The sequence below is a fragment of the Lissotriton helveticus genome, chromosome 3_2 (assembly GCF_964261635.1).
Source record: "Lissotriton helveticus chromosome 3_2, aLisHel1.1, whole genome shotgun sequence".
Lineage (NCBI taxonomy): Eukaryota > Metazoa > Chordata > Amphibia > Caudata > Salamandridae > Lissotriton > Lissotriton helveticus.
Genome location: NC_136062.1, coordinates 112756362 through 112772531, shown reverse-complemented (window position 1 = coordinate 112772531; position 16170 = coordinate 112756362). Strand labels below are relative to the sequence as shown.

The following is a 16170-nucleotide window of genomic DNA, read 5'->3' as shown; positions in this document are numbered from 1 at the left end:
AGGGAGGCTCACACATTCCATTTCTACCCAGGGCCCCAAACATCCTAGACTCGGCCAGATTACACCCCTGATTACTCCGAGGCAGCATGTGCTTCTCTTCACCGAGCTTAATTACTGTCACTAAATTGTAAGCAAACCTCGGTTCTTCAAACATGCAGTCTATAATGTAATACAATAAAGAAATGGCACAATCGCACCCACACTGATTAACAAAGTATGGAGGAAAATCAGTTCAATCAGTTCTCTTAGAGTATCTCCTGTAAGTACTGTACATCACAGTGGGGGATGGCATTTTGGACAGAGAGCCTGTCTTCTCGTTGTCTTGTGCAGGAGGGGGTGAGGAGCCCAAGATGATACTAGAATACTGCATGCCCACCCCTGTGCCCACCTGGTGTATCCTGTTCCCTCTCCTGTGATGGCTCCTGCCCTCCCCCCCCCATGTGGTGGCTCCAGTCCACCCCCCGCCTGTGATGGCTCCTGTCCCCCCATGTTGTGGCTCCAGTCCACCCCCGCCTGTGATGGCTCTTGTCCCCCCCTGTGGTGGATCCTGTCTCCGCCCTGGGTGGCTTCTGTCCCAGTCCTGGAACGGTCCCTGCAGCGAGGGTGAAGTTCTTGATGGGCCTTTTCTCAAAAGGGCTCAGCTCAAAATTAATATGGAAAGGTGGGCGAGTAAGTAAGTGAAGGGATGGGTGAATGGCTGGTGAAAGGGTAAACGGATGAATGAAAGATTGAATAAATGGATAATGAGAGAGTATGGATGGATTGATGAGTGAGGGGAAGGATGGAGAGAAAATGTAAATAGCTGGATGTATGGGTGGAAGGGTAGCTGGATGATGGATGAGGGGAAGGATGATGGATGAGGAGAAGGATGGATGGATGAGGGGAAGGATGGATGGATGAGGGGAAGGATAAATGGATGGGATGGATGAAATGGGTGAGGGGAAGGATGGATGAAAGGAAGGATGGATGAGGAGAAGGATGGATGGATGAGGGGAAGGATGGATGGATGAGGGGAAGGATGGATGGATGAGGGGAAGGATGGATGGATGGATGAGGGGAAGGATGGATGGATGAGGGGAAGGATGGATGGATGAGGGGATGGATGGATGGATGGATGAGGGGATGGATGGATGGATGGATGAGGGGATGGATGGATGGATGAGGGGATGGATGGATGAGGGGAAGGAAGGATGGATGGATGGATGAGGGGATGGATGGATGAGGGGATGGATGGATGGAGGGATGGATGGATGGGTGGGTGAAAGGATGGATGGATGATGAGGGGAAGGATGGATGGCTGGATGATGAGGGGATGGATGGATGGATGGATGGATGATGAGGGGATGGATGGATGGATGGATGATGAGGGGATGGATGGATGGATGATGAGGGGATGGATGGATGATGATGAGGGGGTGGGTGAATGGATGGATGATGAGGGGAAGGGTGGATGGATGGATGATGAGGGGAAGGGTGGATGGATGATGAGGGGGTGGGTGAAAGGATGAATGGATGATGAGGGAATGGATGGATGATGAGGGGGTGGGTAGAAGGATGGATGGATGGATGATGGAAAAGGATGGATGGATGATGAGGGTAAGGATGGATGGATGGATGATGAGTGGGTGGGTAGAAGGATGGATGATGAGGGAGATGGATGGATGATGAGGGAAAAGGATGGATGATGAGGGAAAAGGATGGATGGATGATGAGGGGATGGACGGACGGATGGATGGATGGATGGATGATGGGTGGGTTAAAGGATGGAAGGATGGAGAGTGGGTGGGTGAAAGGATGGATGGATGATGAGTGGGTGGGTGAAAGGATGGATGGATGATGCGTGGGTGGGTGAAAGGGTGGATGGATGGATGAGATGGTGGGTGGGTGGGTGAAAGGATGGATCAGTGGATTGGATGGTGGGTGGATGAAAGGATGGATGGGTGGGTGGATGGTTAGGCGGGTGGATGGTTAGGTGGATGATGGGTCGGTAGGTGGATGAGTGAAATGATGGATGGATTGATAAGTGCAAGGGTGAATGAATGGACGTATGAGTGAAAGGGTGGATGTAAGGATGGATGAGTGAGGGAAAGGGAGGGTAGATGGACAAAAGGATGAATAGATGTGTGAAGGAGTGAAATGATAGATGGATGAGTGATAGGGTCAATGGATGGATTCATGAGTGGATGAGTAGATGGATGGATGGGTGGGTGGATGGATGGAAGGAAGGATGGCTAAGTGAAAGGGTCGATGGAGAGAGAAGGGGAGGATGGATGGATGGCTAAAAGAGTGGATGGGTGGAAGGATTAGTAAGTGAAAGGATGGCTGGATTGGTGAAAGGGTAAATGGCTGAATGGATGAGTGAATGGATGGATGGGATGAAGAGTGGATGGATAAGTGTACAGATGGATAGGGTGAAAGGGTGGATGGATGGATGGATAATGGAGGAAGAGTGAAAGGATGGATGAGGGGATAGATGAAGGGATGGATGAGTGAAATGATAGATGGAAGGATACATGATGGATAGGTTTGCAAATGGTTGAATATGTTTGGAAATGGCTGTGCTTACTTATATACTATTGCGCGACCTCTGATGTGTCTGTGAAACGTACCTATTGTCCTGAAGTTTTGTCCTGAATTTTGACCTCCTGTCCTGAATTTGTGTCCTGAATTTTGACCCTTTGTCCTGAATTTTTACACTCACTGTCCTGAATTTGCACCAATGCCAGTTGGTCACCCTACATTTAGCAGCTTGCTTTTCATGGGCCTGCACTCCCCTATCACACACGTTCTGCTCAGCTTGCGTGGTTTGCCTCTCTCTCCTCCTCTTCATTCAGTATCAACAGACTGGAGCCCGAGGCAGCTCTGCAGTTTACACTACATTGTTTCCGAAAGAAAATGCCCAGAGCATTGTATTAAGAGCGGAAGGAGCTATTGGTAAAAAATATATGTTGGTGCCTCGCTGCCGCATTGAATTGAAGCATTTCTATTGTAGCACATTCCTACTGTTTGAAGCCTAGAAGCGTTTTCTGGTTTGTTAATCACTTAATTGTTTTCAATAACCCCAGAGGGCATGTTCATTTTTTATAATATATATTCTTTTTATTGTGGCAAGGTGCAGTTAGAGGTGGAAAGCGGCAGAGCGGGGACGTGTTGCAGAGTTGTGTATTATTTTCCCCACCCCGGTTCCTTCTAGAGATGGTCCGACTCTCTTGGTAAACGCAGGCGGTACGCTGCGGGGCTAGTAGGAACACTTTTCGAGGTCTGTTTCCGCTGCCAGTGCATCACTGCCATGTGTGTCTTAAAGTGACTCGATCAGTTGCTTCTGAGTGTTCATAAAGGTATGGCCAAATTTTTAAGCAACTGCATCTAGCTTGTGGCAAATAATCTCCATACGTCCGTCTCATAGTCTTCACAGAGACCCGGACATAACTCTTTAGTCTATGTCTACCTGAGCTAAAATACATTTTTTCGGCGTGCAATTTATATAATTATACGCCTTGAATTTTCAAAGTAATTTCAGATATTTTGAAGCGGCAATACCTCACTGCATGACTTTATTCTCAGAACACAAAGAATGCCAGAGCAACCAGTGGTATTTTTAGTACCTGTATTCTGACAGAAGATGCAATCCAAAAACCAACACTGAAAGTTATAATGCAATTTAAGACTCTCCAATTTATACCTACAAGCATTTGCAATGCAATAGGTCTCACGTTACTGATAGTTTGAGCCATGTACAATATCACCCCAAATTTTATCCGAGCTCACGAGTGAGTTCCAGAGTTTAACATCTCAAGCCATGCTTGTAACTCGGCGTGGCAGCCTGCAAATACCACGCTGGTTGTTTTTACGGACTTGTTTTTCATAGGTTCTCACAATTGCATATGTGCAATAAAAATAGAACTATGTTTTGCCGGCAAAGCTCCCATTGCGAGGCTGCCGCGGAAGCTTGGGAGCGGACTCTTACAGATTAGTAAACACGGGAGCAGCACCATTCAGATTAATTTGCCAGGCTGGGAGAAACTGCTTCTTCCTTTATTACGCATGAGTAACAAGGCTGCCCCACCACCCTATTGTGTTCCATTCTCTCATTTCAAACTGCTCTCCGATTCTTGGTTTTTCTACTTAGTGTTTTTCTTTCCACAATTCATTTTGCAATACCTGCCAGTTCACCCTGCGTTTGAAGATGTTGTTTTCCTCCAACAAGTTTCAATGGGCTTTGTTTAAAAGTGATGGTAAAAACGCCAGAGCGCCCAGTTTTTTTGTCTCCTCTTGTAACAAGACAGAAGTAGTTCACATGAGTGAGAATTCTGCAGCCATTCATGAATTCATATTTGCATCAAAACACCAGTCAATGTGCCTCAAAGGAAAAATTTACAAATATTGTACAGATTAGTACCTCTAGCCTTTTCAGAGCTAAAAGATCCTTTTAACACAAGTTCGGCATTATTACCAATAATCATGCAGTTAAAAGGTCAAATTAATGTGCTAAAGTAAATATTTAGAAATATCTTTATACACATTTATAAGAATCTGTTCATTCAACAATAATGCTACTGTCAGCAATGATTATAATGTTGTCATGTGTGCAGTGTTGCAGCTGCGTCTTTTTTCCCCAGTAGTAATTCTAGTGGCAATTCCTCATTCTAAGTCCTCTATACTGGGCTGCAGCTGCTACATTGGTCCTGTCAGTAATTGCTCCTCTCGAAGTCCTCTAGGCAGTGCTGGAGCTGCGTCTCTGTTCCCAGTCATAATTACGCATTCGTAGTCCTCTAACCAGTGCTGCTAGCTGCTTCTCTGGTCCCAGTGGTAATTCCTCATTCTTAGTCCACTAGACAATGCTGCAGCTGCTTATCTTTTCCTAGTGGTAATTCCTGATTCTTAGTCCTCCAAGCTGCTAGCTGCTTCTCTGGTCCCGTTGGTAATTATTCATTCTAAGTCCTCTAAACAGTGCTGCTAGCTGCTACTCCTTTCCCGTCAGTAATTCCTCATTTTAAATAATCTAGACAGTGCTGCACCTGTGTCTCTGGTCACAGTGATAATTCCTCATTCTAACTCTTCTAGATGGTGCTGCAGCTGCTTCCCTGGTCCCAGTGGTAATTCCTCACTTTTAGCCCTCTAGGCAGTGCTGCTAGCTGCTTCTCAGGTTCCATAGGTAATTCCTCATTCTAAGTCCTCTAGGCATTGCTCCTAGCTGCTTCTCTGGTCCTGTTAATAATTCCTCATTCTAAGCCCACTAGGCAGTGCTGCTCGTTACTACTCTAGTCTTGTTGGAAATTCCTCATTGTAACTCCTCTAGGAAGCGCTGCTAGCTGCTCTTCTGGTCCCGTCAGTAATTCCTCATTGTATGTCCTCTGGGAAATGCTGCTAGCTGCTCTTCTGGACCCGTCAGTAATTCCTCATTGTAAGTCCTCTAGGCAGTGCTGCAGCGGCGTCTGTTCCCAGTGGTAATTACTCATTTTTAGTCCCCTAGGCATTGCTGCAAGCTGCTCCTCTGATCTCGTTGGTAATGCCGCATTCTAAGTCCTCTAGGCGGTGCTGATAGCTGCTTCTCTGGTCCCATCAGTAATTACTCGTTCTAAGTCCTATATGCAGTGTTGCTGCTGTCTCTCTAGTCACAGTGGTAAATTCTCATTTTAATTCCTCTAAGCAGTGCTGCTACTCTAGTTCTGTAGATAATTCCACATTCTAAGTCCTCTAGGCAGTGCTGCAGCTCCATCTCTGTTCCCTGTGGTAATGCCTCATTCTTAGTTCTCTAGTCAATGCTGCTAGCTGCTTCTCTGGTCTCATCGGTAATTCGTCATTCGAAGTTCTCTGCACATTGCTACAGCTGCTTCTCTGGTCCCTGTGGTAATTCGTTATTCTAAGTCCTCAGGGCTGCAGGTGAGTCTCTGTTCAAACATCCACTACACTCCAAACCAAAACACAGAGATAAAAGACATTGTTATTTACAACCCCAATAGCTCCAACTCTGACAAATGTGAGACCTATTGCATTGCAAACGCTTGTCCCGTTTGTGTCGGGAGATCACAAACATTTTGTTGAATGTCGAGCATGCGAAGTTGACAGTGGCAACTTCGCTTAGATCCACAAACCGGCAGTATAGAAATTCACCCAACTAAACCGTGATTGATGGAGAGCCATAAAAAATGGTGACGCAGTTGATGGAGAGCCATAAAAAATGGTGATGTAGTAGCATTTTGCTACAGAGAAATGTTAAATGGAAAAGTGGCAAGTTGAGGACTTTTTCATAACTTTCGGACCATTTGATTAATCTGCTGTGTCCTCCTTGTTTTGTGCAAATTAGCCAAGACGGTACAAAGTTATTAAGAGTGCGAAAGCAGGCTAACGTATGAAGTGAGGTGTTAACATTTACCACAGAGGTGCGGCTGCATCTCTGAACTATAGAACAGAGAACGATTGTATGGTTTCCTTTTATGAACGGGTGCAGTTTTGAATATGACGGGTAGTAATCCAGCGATCAGGTGGATGTATGTCCCCCTCGGATCCCCACCCTTTGTAACTTAATTTTGCATGCAACTGCAGGAGCAAAGAGAAAACAACGTGAGCAATAAATGAAGCCATGACCACAGTTTCACAGCTGTTAACCACAAGAGTACCCAGCCCTGTTTGTTTGCTGAAAAGAAGTCGACCTTGCTTTTCAGCTAGTGAATATTTTACAGCTGTGCTCAAGTTGATGATTATGAACGCTATAATTGAATGTGTGGAATTTGTGGGCAATTAAGAATGTAAACATTAACTCTAATAACATACATTTCCTTTTCAGGGATCTGATATAGAGACTTTAAATTCAGAACATGAACCAAGTAGAGACCCCGTGGCTGATGAAAATCCTGCTTCACTTGAAGATGTAGAAGAGCATGGTGAATCTGTGCAGCTGCGAGGTAACTAAAATAAAAATAGACCTACAAAGCAACGTTTTGTCTCTTGGGCACAAAACTAGAGGCAGCAGATTAGTATGCTGCCTGCTGCAGGCCAATATGGGACACCCATTTTCTAGCTCCCTCTTTTGTCATTTAATGTAAAAGTCGAAAACCGTTCTTCCTGACCTTTAAAATTGTAATTGCTGCCATTTTCACTTCCTTTTCAGGTCTCATCTGAGATGGCGCATGCGCTGTCACTCAAGATCTGTTGTTAATTTAAAAAAAATCTAATGCGCTTAGAGCCCACTCATTACTTAACTATTAGTTGGATTCCTTGTCACTCTGATTTATTTTGTGTTCCATGGTCAGTGGCAGCTGGTTTGATTTTTCCGACTACTTGGGGAGGATTTTGGTTTTACCTTCTTTAGGTTGTACTTACACACAACCTTTCTCTGTGCTATTCCAGGTGTTTCTTTCTTTGCATTCTGGGACAAGTAGTCTTGTGTTGCAATGGAATAAACAAGATTATTCATTCATTAATCTTTATTTCGGTCAATTACAACCATAAAAGATACATTAAAATACAATTTGACAATACCAAAATTAATCCAAGTGTTGGGGACAAAAATAAAAGGGCATCAATTGCTATACAGTTTATATGATCCGTTCCAAATACGCCATAAAACCTATCTATTATCATAAATACGTTTTAAAAACATTTTAAATACTAGGCAGTTTTTATCATGTTAAAACATTTTAAATACTAGGCAGTTTTTATCATGTTAAAATTTATACAATCTAAAACAACAAAAATGCTGTCAGAAGGAGACGAGACATTAATCACAATAAACATAGCCAATTTGGAAAGTGCAAGTGCAATACTCTTCTACTTAACATTTGGTAAAGGGGTGTAAACTTTTGACACTAAAGCTTTAGCCCAGCTTTATTCCTATCAGGTATACATTGAATAGAAACCTGCTTACGCAAAAGACGACCAGTTGTTATGTGTCAGTCCTCAATATACGTTCGGCCACACTGCAACTTCTAACACCCAAATTCCTACAGAGAGACCTAATCCATCGTTTCCTAGCTAATTTATATGCAGGACAGAAAAAGAATATATGTGCATCATTTTCTTTAACCTCTTTTGTGCATAATGGACACCAATCATAACTACTGTCCACCCTATGTTTGCCCCATCTAGATATGTTTCCATTCGTTTGTAAAACCCCATATCTAAACTGCAGAAATAGGGATTTCGCTAGCTGGGGGCGTACCTCATCCAAGAAAGGTTCAAATTGAGCTACATCTTAGAAGGCTAAAAATTTCGTAGTTAAGGACCCAACTGATGAACTGTGTAGCATGTTGCTATTCATATAAGTCCAAAAAGTGGACTTTATATGTTGCTTACAAGATGACATCAGCTGTAATGGATCCTCCCAATAATGGGATAGGCCTAACTTCTTCGTCCACAATGTAACATGTTTAAGCCAATGAATATCTTTACTTCGGTCAATTTTCAAGATTTCCTTCAGGCCTTCTCTATAATGAGACAGCTCAGGAGTTGACCAAATCCTGACCCAAAATAGTAGTGGCCTTAATACTGCATGGTAATCAGTACATTTGATATTAAGATCCATGAGTACTGGGATTAAGGGCGTTCTGGTTGGGAGTTTTAGTAGTTTCCGAAAAAAAGTATTTTCTTCCCGTTCAAAATTCTTTTTGCAATATGGCCCCCAAATCTCTGCCCCATAGAACGCATCCAGTCTCAGCATTTGGTGGGTGTAAAAATTGTTACACAAGATAGCAAGGAACTGTATTTAATTAACATCTATAATAGGCCAAGCGCACTTAGTAAAGAATCGCTGGTAATAGAGCAACTTGATTCCTTTCTAGATACATTAGGGCCCATGTCGCAGATAATTGTTGGTGGTGACTTCAATTATAAATTTGAACCGATACTGGGCCGTGATAATATTTTTACAGAGCAAGATATGGCGAATAACATTCCGGCCATAGATAGTAGCAGGGAGGTAAAATGCACTGTTGCAGCGGCGCAAATCTTAAAACTTACTGCAGGACATGACCTGAGGGCATGCAATGGACGTCTGCCGTCAGATAGACCCACGGCATTTACATTTACTGGATGGAATCGTTTGAATTTTGTTGGCCAGTCCACTGTTTTATTTCGCAAATTAGACCAAGTTTCTTTTTGTTCTCTTTTTAGAGTTGGGACTCCAGTTAACACTACAACATATGGGGAGGATGCAGGTGGTAACTGTAGGACATCAGTATTGGGTATTAAGTCAGTTCCTTTTGGGCTATGTATTGCTGTCCTATCAGGGTGCATACTTAAGCTATCAGGGGGTATTTGTGTTTGCGGTTTTCTTGCAAGGTTCCCCTGAATGGCATGGGTACCCTGATGCCCTCCCTCATTGTGTCCCGCCACCTGCTGTACAGTGTTATTTAATCTTATTGAACAATCATCTCTGTGCCCAGTATCTAACCCTTCCCTTTTGTCTTTGTCGAGGAGAGTACCAGCATCCCCATGCGGTTTTAGTTGGGAATGTGCACGAACACCACCCGCATGAGCGGTTGAGCAAATGGGGACATTACCCCTTCCGGAGTTCCCCATTAATTTACACATTTTCTCGATCTTCTTATCTAGCTGGCGAATATTCGCTCTCATGCGACCTTCGACTTCATCCATTCTAGCCTTGATCCCAATTTCCAAGGAGAGGTTTATCTTATTCTCCAGCTTCCCAATTATTTCCTCTAACCAAGTAGTGTGTGGTACATAATCTACCTCAGTTTGTGTGCTCACTGATTTTCTTGACGCTATTTTGGTTACCATCTCACAATCTGGTTTATTCATTTGAACTACCCCCCTGTTTTCCTAGGCTTAGAATTCCTCGGAGGAGGATTAGCTTTCTTTTTTATCCGATAGTCTTGACCCTTGTTCCCCAGAGTTGGCCTTTGTTTGCGCAACCTCGATGATAAAGCGGGGCTAGTTGCTCTATTCAGATCTTCATGTGTATGTAATGGAAGGATAGTGGGAGTATTAGATAACCGTGGTTCATTTGAAACCATTATTGTTGGACTCAGTGGTACTGTACACACGGTATCTGTTCGTTTTTATAACTGGTCAGCAACCTGATCACTAGAATCACTCGAATTTGATGCTTCAGCTATGTCCGCCTCTGAATTTAAATCAGTAGTATCGGTGTTAACTGTCCCTGGATCCTGTTGCTCAATGGTGGTGTAATCTATGGGTTGTAGAACTGCTACTGGAGATTTAGCTTTGCTAATGGCCCCTAGAGATGACCTTTTGTGCCCCATAGACATACCCAAGGAAAGTCTTTTTTCCGTTAAAATTATTTCATGCTGCAAAACGGATTCGGCCCTGTTTAATAAGGCATCCAGGGTTCCAACCACGCCACCCCCCACCCTCTGCCCAATTATTTTATGCTTAGTTGCCATAGAGACCACAGGGAAATATAGATTAGACTAGATGTCACTAACCAGGTCCTTGGTGTTCTTAAAAGTTCGAAGAATCACAAATGAAAAGGGAGGTGGCCCAGCTCAGCCTCCTCCGGCCTACGACGGCCTTAGACGGCCCCGCCCTTGTCCCGGGCGTCTCCCGGCGCTACCCGCACGCGTCCTGCCACGCGGGAGCTCTGCCCTCCTTATAAGCGCCTCCTGGCGCTTTCCACCCGTGCTGGAAACAAGCCGCGAGTGCTGCTGGGCAGTGTAGTTCAGCCCTGGCAGCAGCAGCACTGGCAAGAAGGGCGGCGGTGCAGGCGAAGGTCCGCAGCAATCATGAGGAGTCCCGGGCACTCGCAGCGTTTCCCGGTCAACAGCAGTGCAGGTGAGTCAAAATGGCAAGATTATAAGACACATAATTCAAAGAAAAAAGCTAGACTGGAAAAACTTGGCAGGGCTACTTACACACATCCCACACTTCCCCAATGTTCAGTTTCGACCCCGGTCTGCTGAGTTTCAAAGATATTACCCAACTGGTAAACAACCTTTACAACAAAACTTTTACAAGGCACTACCATTACAACGCGGTCATTACAACGCAAACCATTACAACGCATTGCGCTGGGGGGCGCTCTAGGATAGGGAATAAGTTTAATTTACTATCCAACACATTCCCTAGTGTCCACGGGGACTGGAGTTTGAATAGTAAATTAAACTATTCACTATCCAACACCCAAAAGCACTATGCGTTGTAATGGATTGCGATGTAAAAACCGCGTTGTAAAGGCAGGCTTTGTAATAGCCTGCGTTGTAACGTCATACATCCTACCCAACTATAACACCACTTTCACCTTTGTTTTTTTGTCATTGAATCTTCTAGGTTGTTTTATTTTTGTTTAAGATGAAGTCAAAGTTTATCACCTTACCTAACTATCCCAACTCCTATGACATCAGTGCTTACTCTTCATTTTCCCTGAAATATTTTTTTCTTATTTTTTTTATTTTTTTATGACTGTTTCCAATCCCTACTTAACACACTGTGTAATGTGCACCTTTCACTGGAAAGTCCTAGTGGCCTTCATGTCTACAATGCCCAAAAAATCGTAATTCTTCTTGCCTGAAATTAACAGTGCTCTTTCTGTCATCTTTTTGCAAGTTTAGCAATTTGTTGATTGCTAAAGGAACAGAGCAAAAGGCATAAAAGAAACAGACGGCAATTCCTTCACTGAAGAAGGTGAACCTAGATCCTTAGGATTAAAAGAAGAATAAGCCAATCAGGTTGCTCTAAGCTTTTTCTAAAATCCTTGAGAAATAGCTAGCTAAAGATTTGGCAAACATTATTTTACTTTTTATTTTGTTATAATTTTTATTAAAGACAAGAAGTGACGTTACAGAATGCAAACGTAGGCAGACAATTAAGGCAGGACACAGGTTCGAGACAATAAACAAACATAGAACATTTGGTACAACAGTGGCATTCTCACTACTTCTCATCGTTTAACCCTCCTATCCCCATCTATTTACTGTTCTGCGGGGTCTCGCATATTCCTCCCCTGTATGTATTTCACTTCTCCCAGATCTGTATTCAATTGTTGGGGCGACCTTTAGTCTAGGGACATAAATGGCCTTTTCTGTGACCATGCACCAGTCCATGTCCGTACCCCACTCTATCAATCTTGGTGGGTGACATGCCTTCCGAGCTATTTTTCGTCTTGCAACCATCAGCCCCTGAGTCACCCATAATTGTTCCTTGGCATTCACATCCATCGGTCCCCAGACATTTAATAGACCCAGCTTAATCTTACAGTCAATCTTTTGTCCTAGTGCAGTTTCCATGCAGCCCGTTACCGCTGACCAGTACCTCTGGATGATGATATACTCCCATAACAGGTGGACAAAAGTGCCCTTATACCCACCTGCCTTCTGTGCGGTATCCTATTTTCACTAGTGTGGGACCGGCAAGGTAGGTTCTGTGTAATATTTTCAACGGTACCAATCGGAGCCTTGAGGGAATTGCCACCTCTTTAGGAAAGGCCTGAGCCTCAAGCCACTCTTCATCATCCAGCCCCCCAATGGCATAGTCCCATTTCACACGAAGTCGGAGTAGTGGATCTGCCATGTTATTGAGTAGTTTCTTCTATATAAGCTATTCTAGCTTTCTCTGGCTTATTTCCATCTAGAATCCTATCTTCAAACGGGGAGGATTCAGGCGGTGACTCACTCTTAGTTAGTACGGTTAACAAAGTGTGTCTGATTTGCAGGTATCTGAAGTATTCAGTACTTGCCAACTTGTATTCCGTTTGCATTTGGGCAAAGGGAACCACATCTCCCGCCTTTCATAGGTCTCCCACTCGCGATATACCTATGAGGTCCCAGCGGGCAAACTCCCTCGTACGAATCCGGTTCCCCAGCTGGCCGCTGAGTGGTGTAGCTTGCGTGATCCTAACCTCCCAACACAAGCTCTTCGTTGCTGCTTTCCACACCTTGATCGCGTGACCCATGGGCCCCGTTGGTCTCTGCTTTGTTGAGTTAGAGTACAGTGCTCCCACAAGCTACCCCCTGGTAGAAGCCATCTATCCATTTGGAACCCAGGGTCTCCCTCCGCCCTAAGTATTTAAAATCGTCCCGCTCTTCCGAAATTGTGAATCCCCAGGGAAGGGAAGGCATTGCCCCACTGAGGATGTACAGTACTGATTTAGACCAGTTTATTTTGTACCCGGCAAAGTTGCCAAACACCTGAAATACGTGCAATACCCGGTTTAGAGAGGCCGCTGGCGAAGCTAGGTATTGCAAGATGTCGTCGACGTACAATCAAATGCGGTCCTCCCAGCCTTCCGTCCACTTGAGGCCTCTGACAATCGGGTCTCTCCATATCCACATCGCCAGTAGTTCTAGTGTGGGGCTGTTAGACCTGTCAGCCCTTTGGGTGGTCCCTCCTGTTATTTAATTATTTTTGTTCCCTTTCTGCCTCCTAGCCTGTTTTTTATGTCCACTGGAACTTTTTGTGTTGCCTTACCAGGGCTGGGTTCCATTTTTGTTTTCCTTGAGGATTATTTACCTGAGGCCTAGATGCCTTTCTGACTGAATCCACAAGACCCACAAAATGGTGGCTTACAACTGCCACCTGACAGGTTACCTCAGGATCCAGGGCCATAGGACAGTATGAGGGTTCCCAGAACCTTCTGGACTTCTCTGGACATTCTTGGGATAGCCTATAAAAGGTGGAATGTTGGGCAGCCATTTTGTGTCGTGTGGAGAGGAGTGTTTTAAGTCTGGAGTACAGGCTGTGGAGTGAGGAGGTTGGCGCGCACTGTGGGGGGTTTGATAGCCTCTTGGGGCTACTATCCCTGCTGATCGATGCTATCCCTCACCTGCTGACCTGACCCTGCAAGAACATTGACTTGTGGTATCCCTGATGCAGAAGAGGCCTGTGGGTACCTCAAGTGGGGCAAACGAGGCGAGGACTGTGAGAAATTGCCAGGTGAGGGAGACTGAGGCTGACCTCTGAATGAAGCCAAGACCCGGGGGGAAGTAGTTTCCTACGCTTGCTGTCCCCCAGTGCCCTGCAAGACCAAACGCATGGCTATTCCGACGTGTCCCACCTAAGACTGAACTCTGTGACAAGGATTGGTTCTCGGTGCGAACTCGTCGGTGGTCGACCGGCAAAGAAGTAAGCTCCCCAAGCTACTAGTCACAGTTAAGATCTTCCTTGACAAACTTGTACCTATACAAAAGCGGGAACTTGGGGCTGGTGTGAAATAGAGACCCAGGAGATAACGCTGTAAAGCTCAGTGGTTGCTCAAACTTCCTGTTCTCTGATTGGGTTGTGACAAGAATTGAATGAGCTAAAAATTACTGAAACCACCCTATAGAAGTTTGGGGACCTGCCAGTCCTAAAAACCCTTCTGACCTATTTCTACAACTGTTTAGAAATCGGAGAGGTTACATGCATTGAACGACAATAAGGCAAAACTTGTTTCCATGAGAGATCTGGTCCCTGTTTATTACAGCAGAAACCCAGCTGACAGAAGGAAGATGTAATTCTGTTTTCATAACAAAGTAATGTTTTGCCTGATTTCACTAAGTGAAAGCCTAATGCTCACTGTTGGATTTATGTAAGTGGTGTAGTATTTGCTGGAAAGTGGGGGTGCTAGAGAAATTGCTGAAAGTCTTTCATTGTGGGAAAAAGTAATTGTTAAAGCAGTATAAAGTCTTAAGAATGGCAATAATCGAATGTGGAGACATCTACTGAACTAAATGTAATTACTGCTAAGAGACACTAGAAAGAATATTTTTATAAAACAGTTCGTATTTTCCTAACAAATTGGTGTAGTGTCATTCTTTTCTAGTGGATGGGCGCTGAGTTACTGAAGAGTGAGATGCTTGCACAACACAATTGCCTTTGGGTTTAGCCGTTCCTACTCTGTGCTGAGCTACCCTATGTGATCTGGTAACCCCAGGTCCAACAGGGGCCAAAAAGCAGTGGGGTCAGGGGGGCCTGGTGCCTCTACAAAGCGCGAAAGTGCGAGATTTCCTATTTTGGTTTTTTTATAATTCTTTTTATTAAACATACATCAGTTCATACAGACATTACAGAGGGTCCGCAAAGTTGTACAGTGCAATAATCACAGGAGGATTACATTAATCAGTACATACGAGGGGAATGTCATGGGTAAGGGGGTCATCTTGTACATCACATCTTGGCGGTACGCATGGCTCTCCACGATAACTATTCCAGGGACCCAACACACAAGACCACTTTTTGGGGCATCCCCATGCCAGGTAAACTGTCTTCTCCCTGAACATACACCAGTCCAGTTTTCTTTCCCAGGCTTCTAACGTAGGAGGGTGAGCTGCTCCACATAGTTGAGCAATATCTCTTTGCTAGCATGAACCCTAGAGTAGCCCACTGCGTCTGGTGAGTGTTTGTCTGTGGGTTCCCAGATATTAAGAAGGCATCGTCGCACCTCCGGGAGGAGGCGATCTGCAACTCCGTGTTTATAATGTCATGTATTTTAAGCCAGAAAGAACTGATCTGTGGACACTCCCAAACTGTGTGCATGAACGTCCCTAACTGACCGCAGCGCCGTTTACAGTCCCCATTTTCCGACCACCCCATGCATACCAATCTGGGCCCCGTAATGTTTATTCTATGGAGGATCTTAAGCTGCACCAGCCTCAGATGCGCTGGAATCGCAACCACTCTAGGGGAAGACACTGTTGTCTGCCAATCCTCATCGTCCAACTCCACCCCATCCTGCATCCATTTATCTCGCAACATATGGAGGGGATCAACCATATGATTAATTAACTTCCTGTAGATCAAGGAAATAGATTTTTCAAATGGTGACCGTCTAAAATCCTATCCTCCAGTGGGGAGGCTTCAGGAAGGACAACCCCCTGAGGTAAAGAGGACTGGAGTAGGTGCTGGACCTGCAATTTGCGGAAGTGTTCACTGTCTGCCAAATCAAGTTCAGTCTGGAGCGTATAAAAAGATTTAACACCTCCGCCGCCCAAACGTCTTTAATATATGTGATACCAATGAGATCCCATTTGTCAAACCCCTTCGATCTCCACAAATCACCCAAGTGGGGTGGCCGATGTTGGTCTTTCCCTCCCTCCAAGGGAGTTAGTTGCGTCGTGCCAGATCTGGACGGAGTGTTTGGTCGGGCCAGTCAAAGTGTATCTCCTCGGCCGGGAGTACAATGCTCTGTTGTAGTTACCTCCTGGGAGTAGCCACTTATCCATGGCATAACTGGGGTCGTCTGCACCACCATATGTGCTATGATTAATGGCTGCTAAA

At 44.8% G+C, this 16170-nt stretch overlaps 1 protein-coding gene across 2 annotated transcripts in view; it reads left to right on the top strand.

Moving 5' to 3' along the window:
• Positions 1 to 16170, top strand: part of CCPG1 (cell cycle progression 1) — a 387788-nt gene that overhangs the window by 86693 nt on the left and 284925 nt on the right. For both annotated transcript variants that reach the window (XM_078684863.1, XM_078684864.1), the window contains exon 3: positions 6788 to 6905. In XM_078684863.1, the coding sequence (XP_078540989.1) occupies positions 6788 to 6905 (118 nt within the window). The remainder of the gene's footprint in view (positions 1 to 6787; positions 6906 to 16170) is intronic.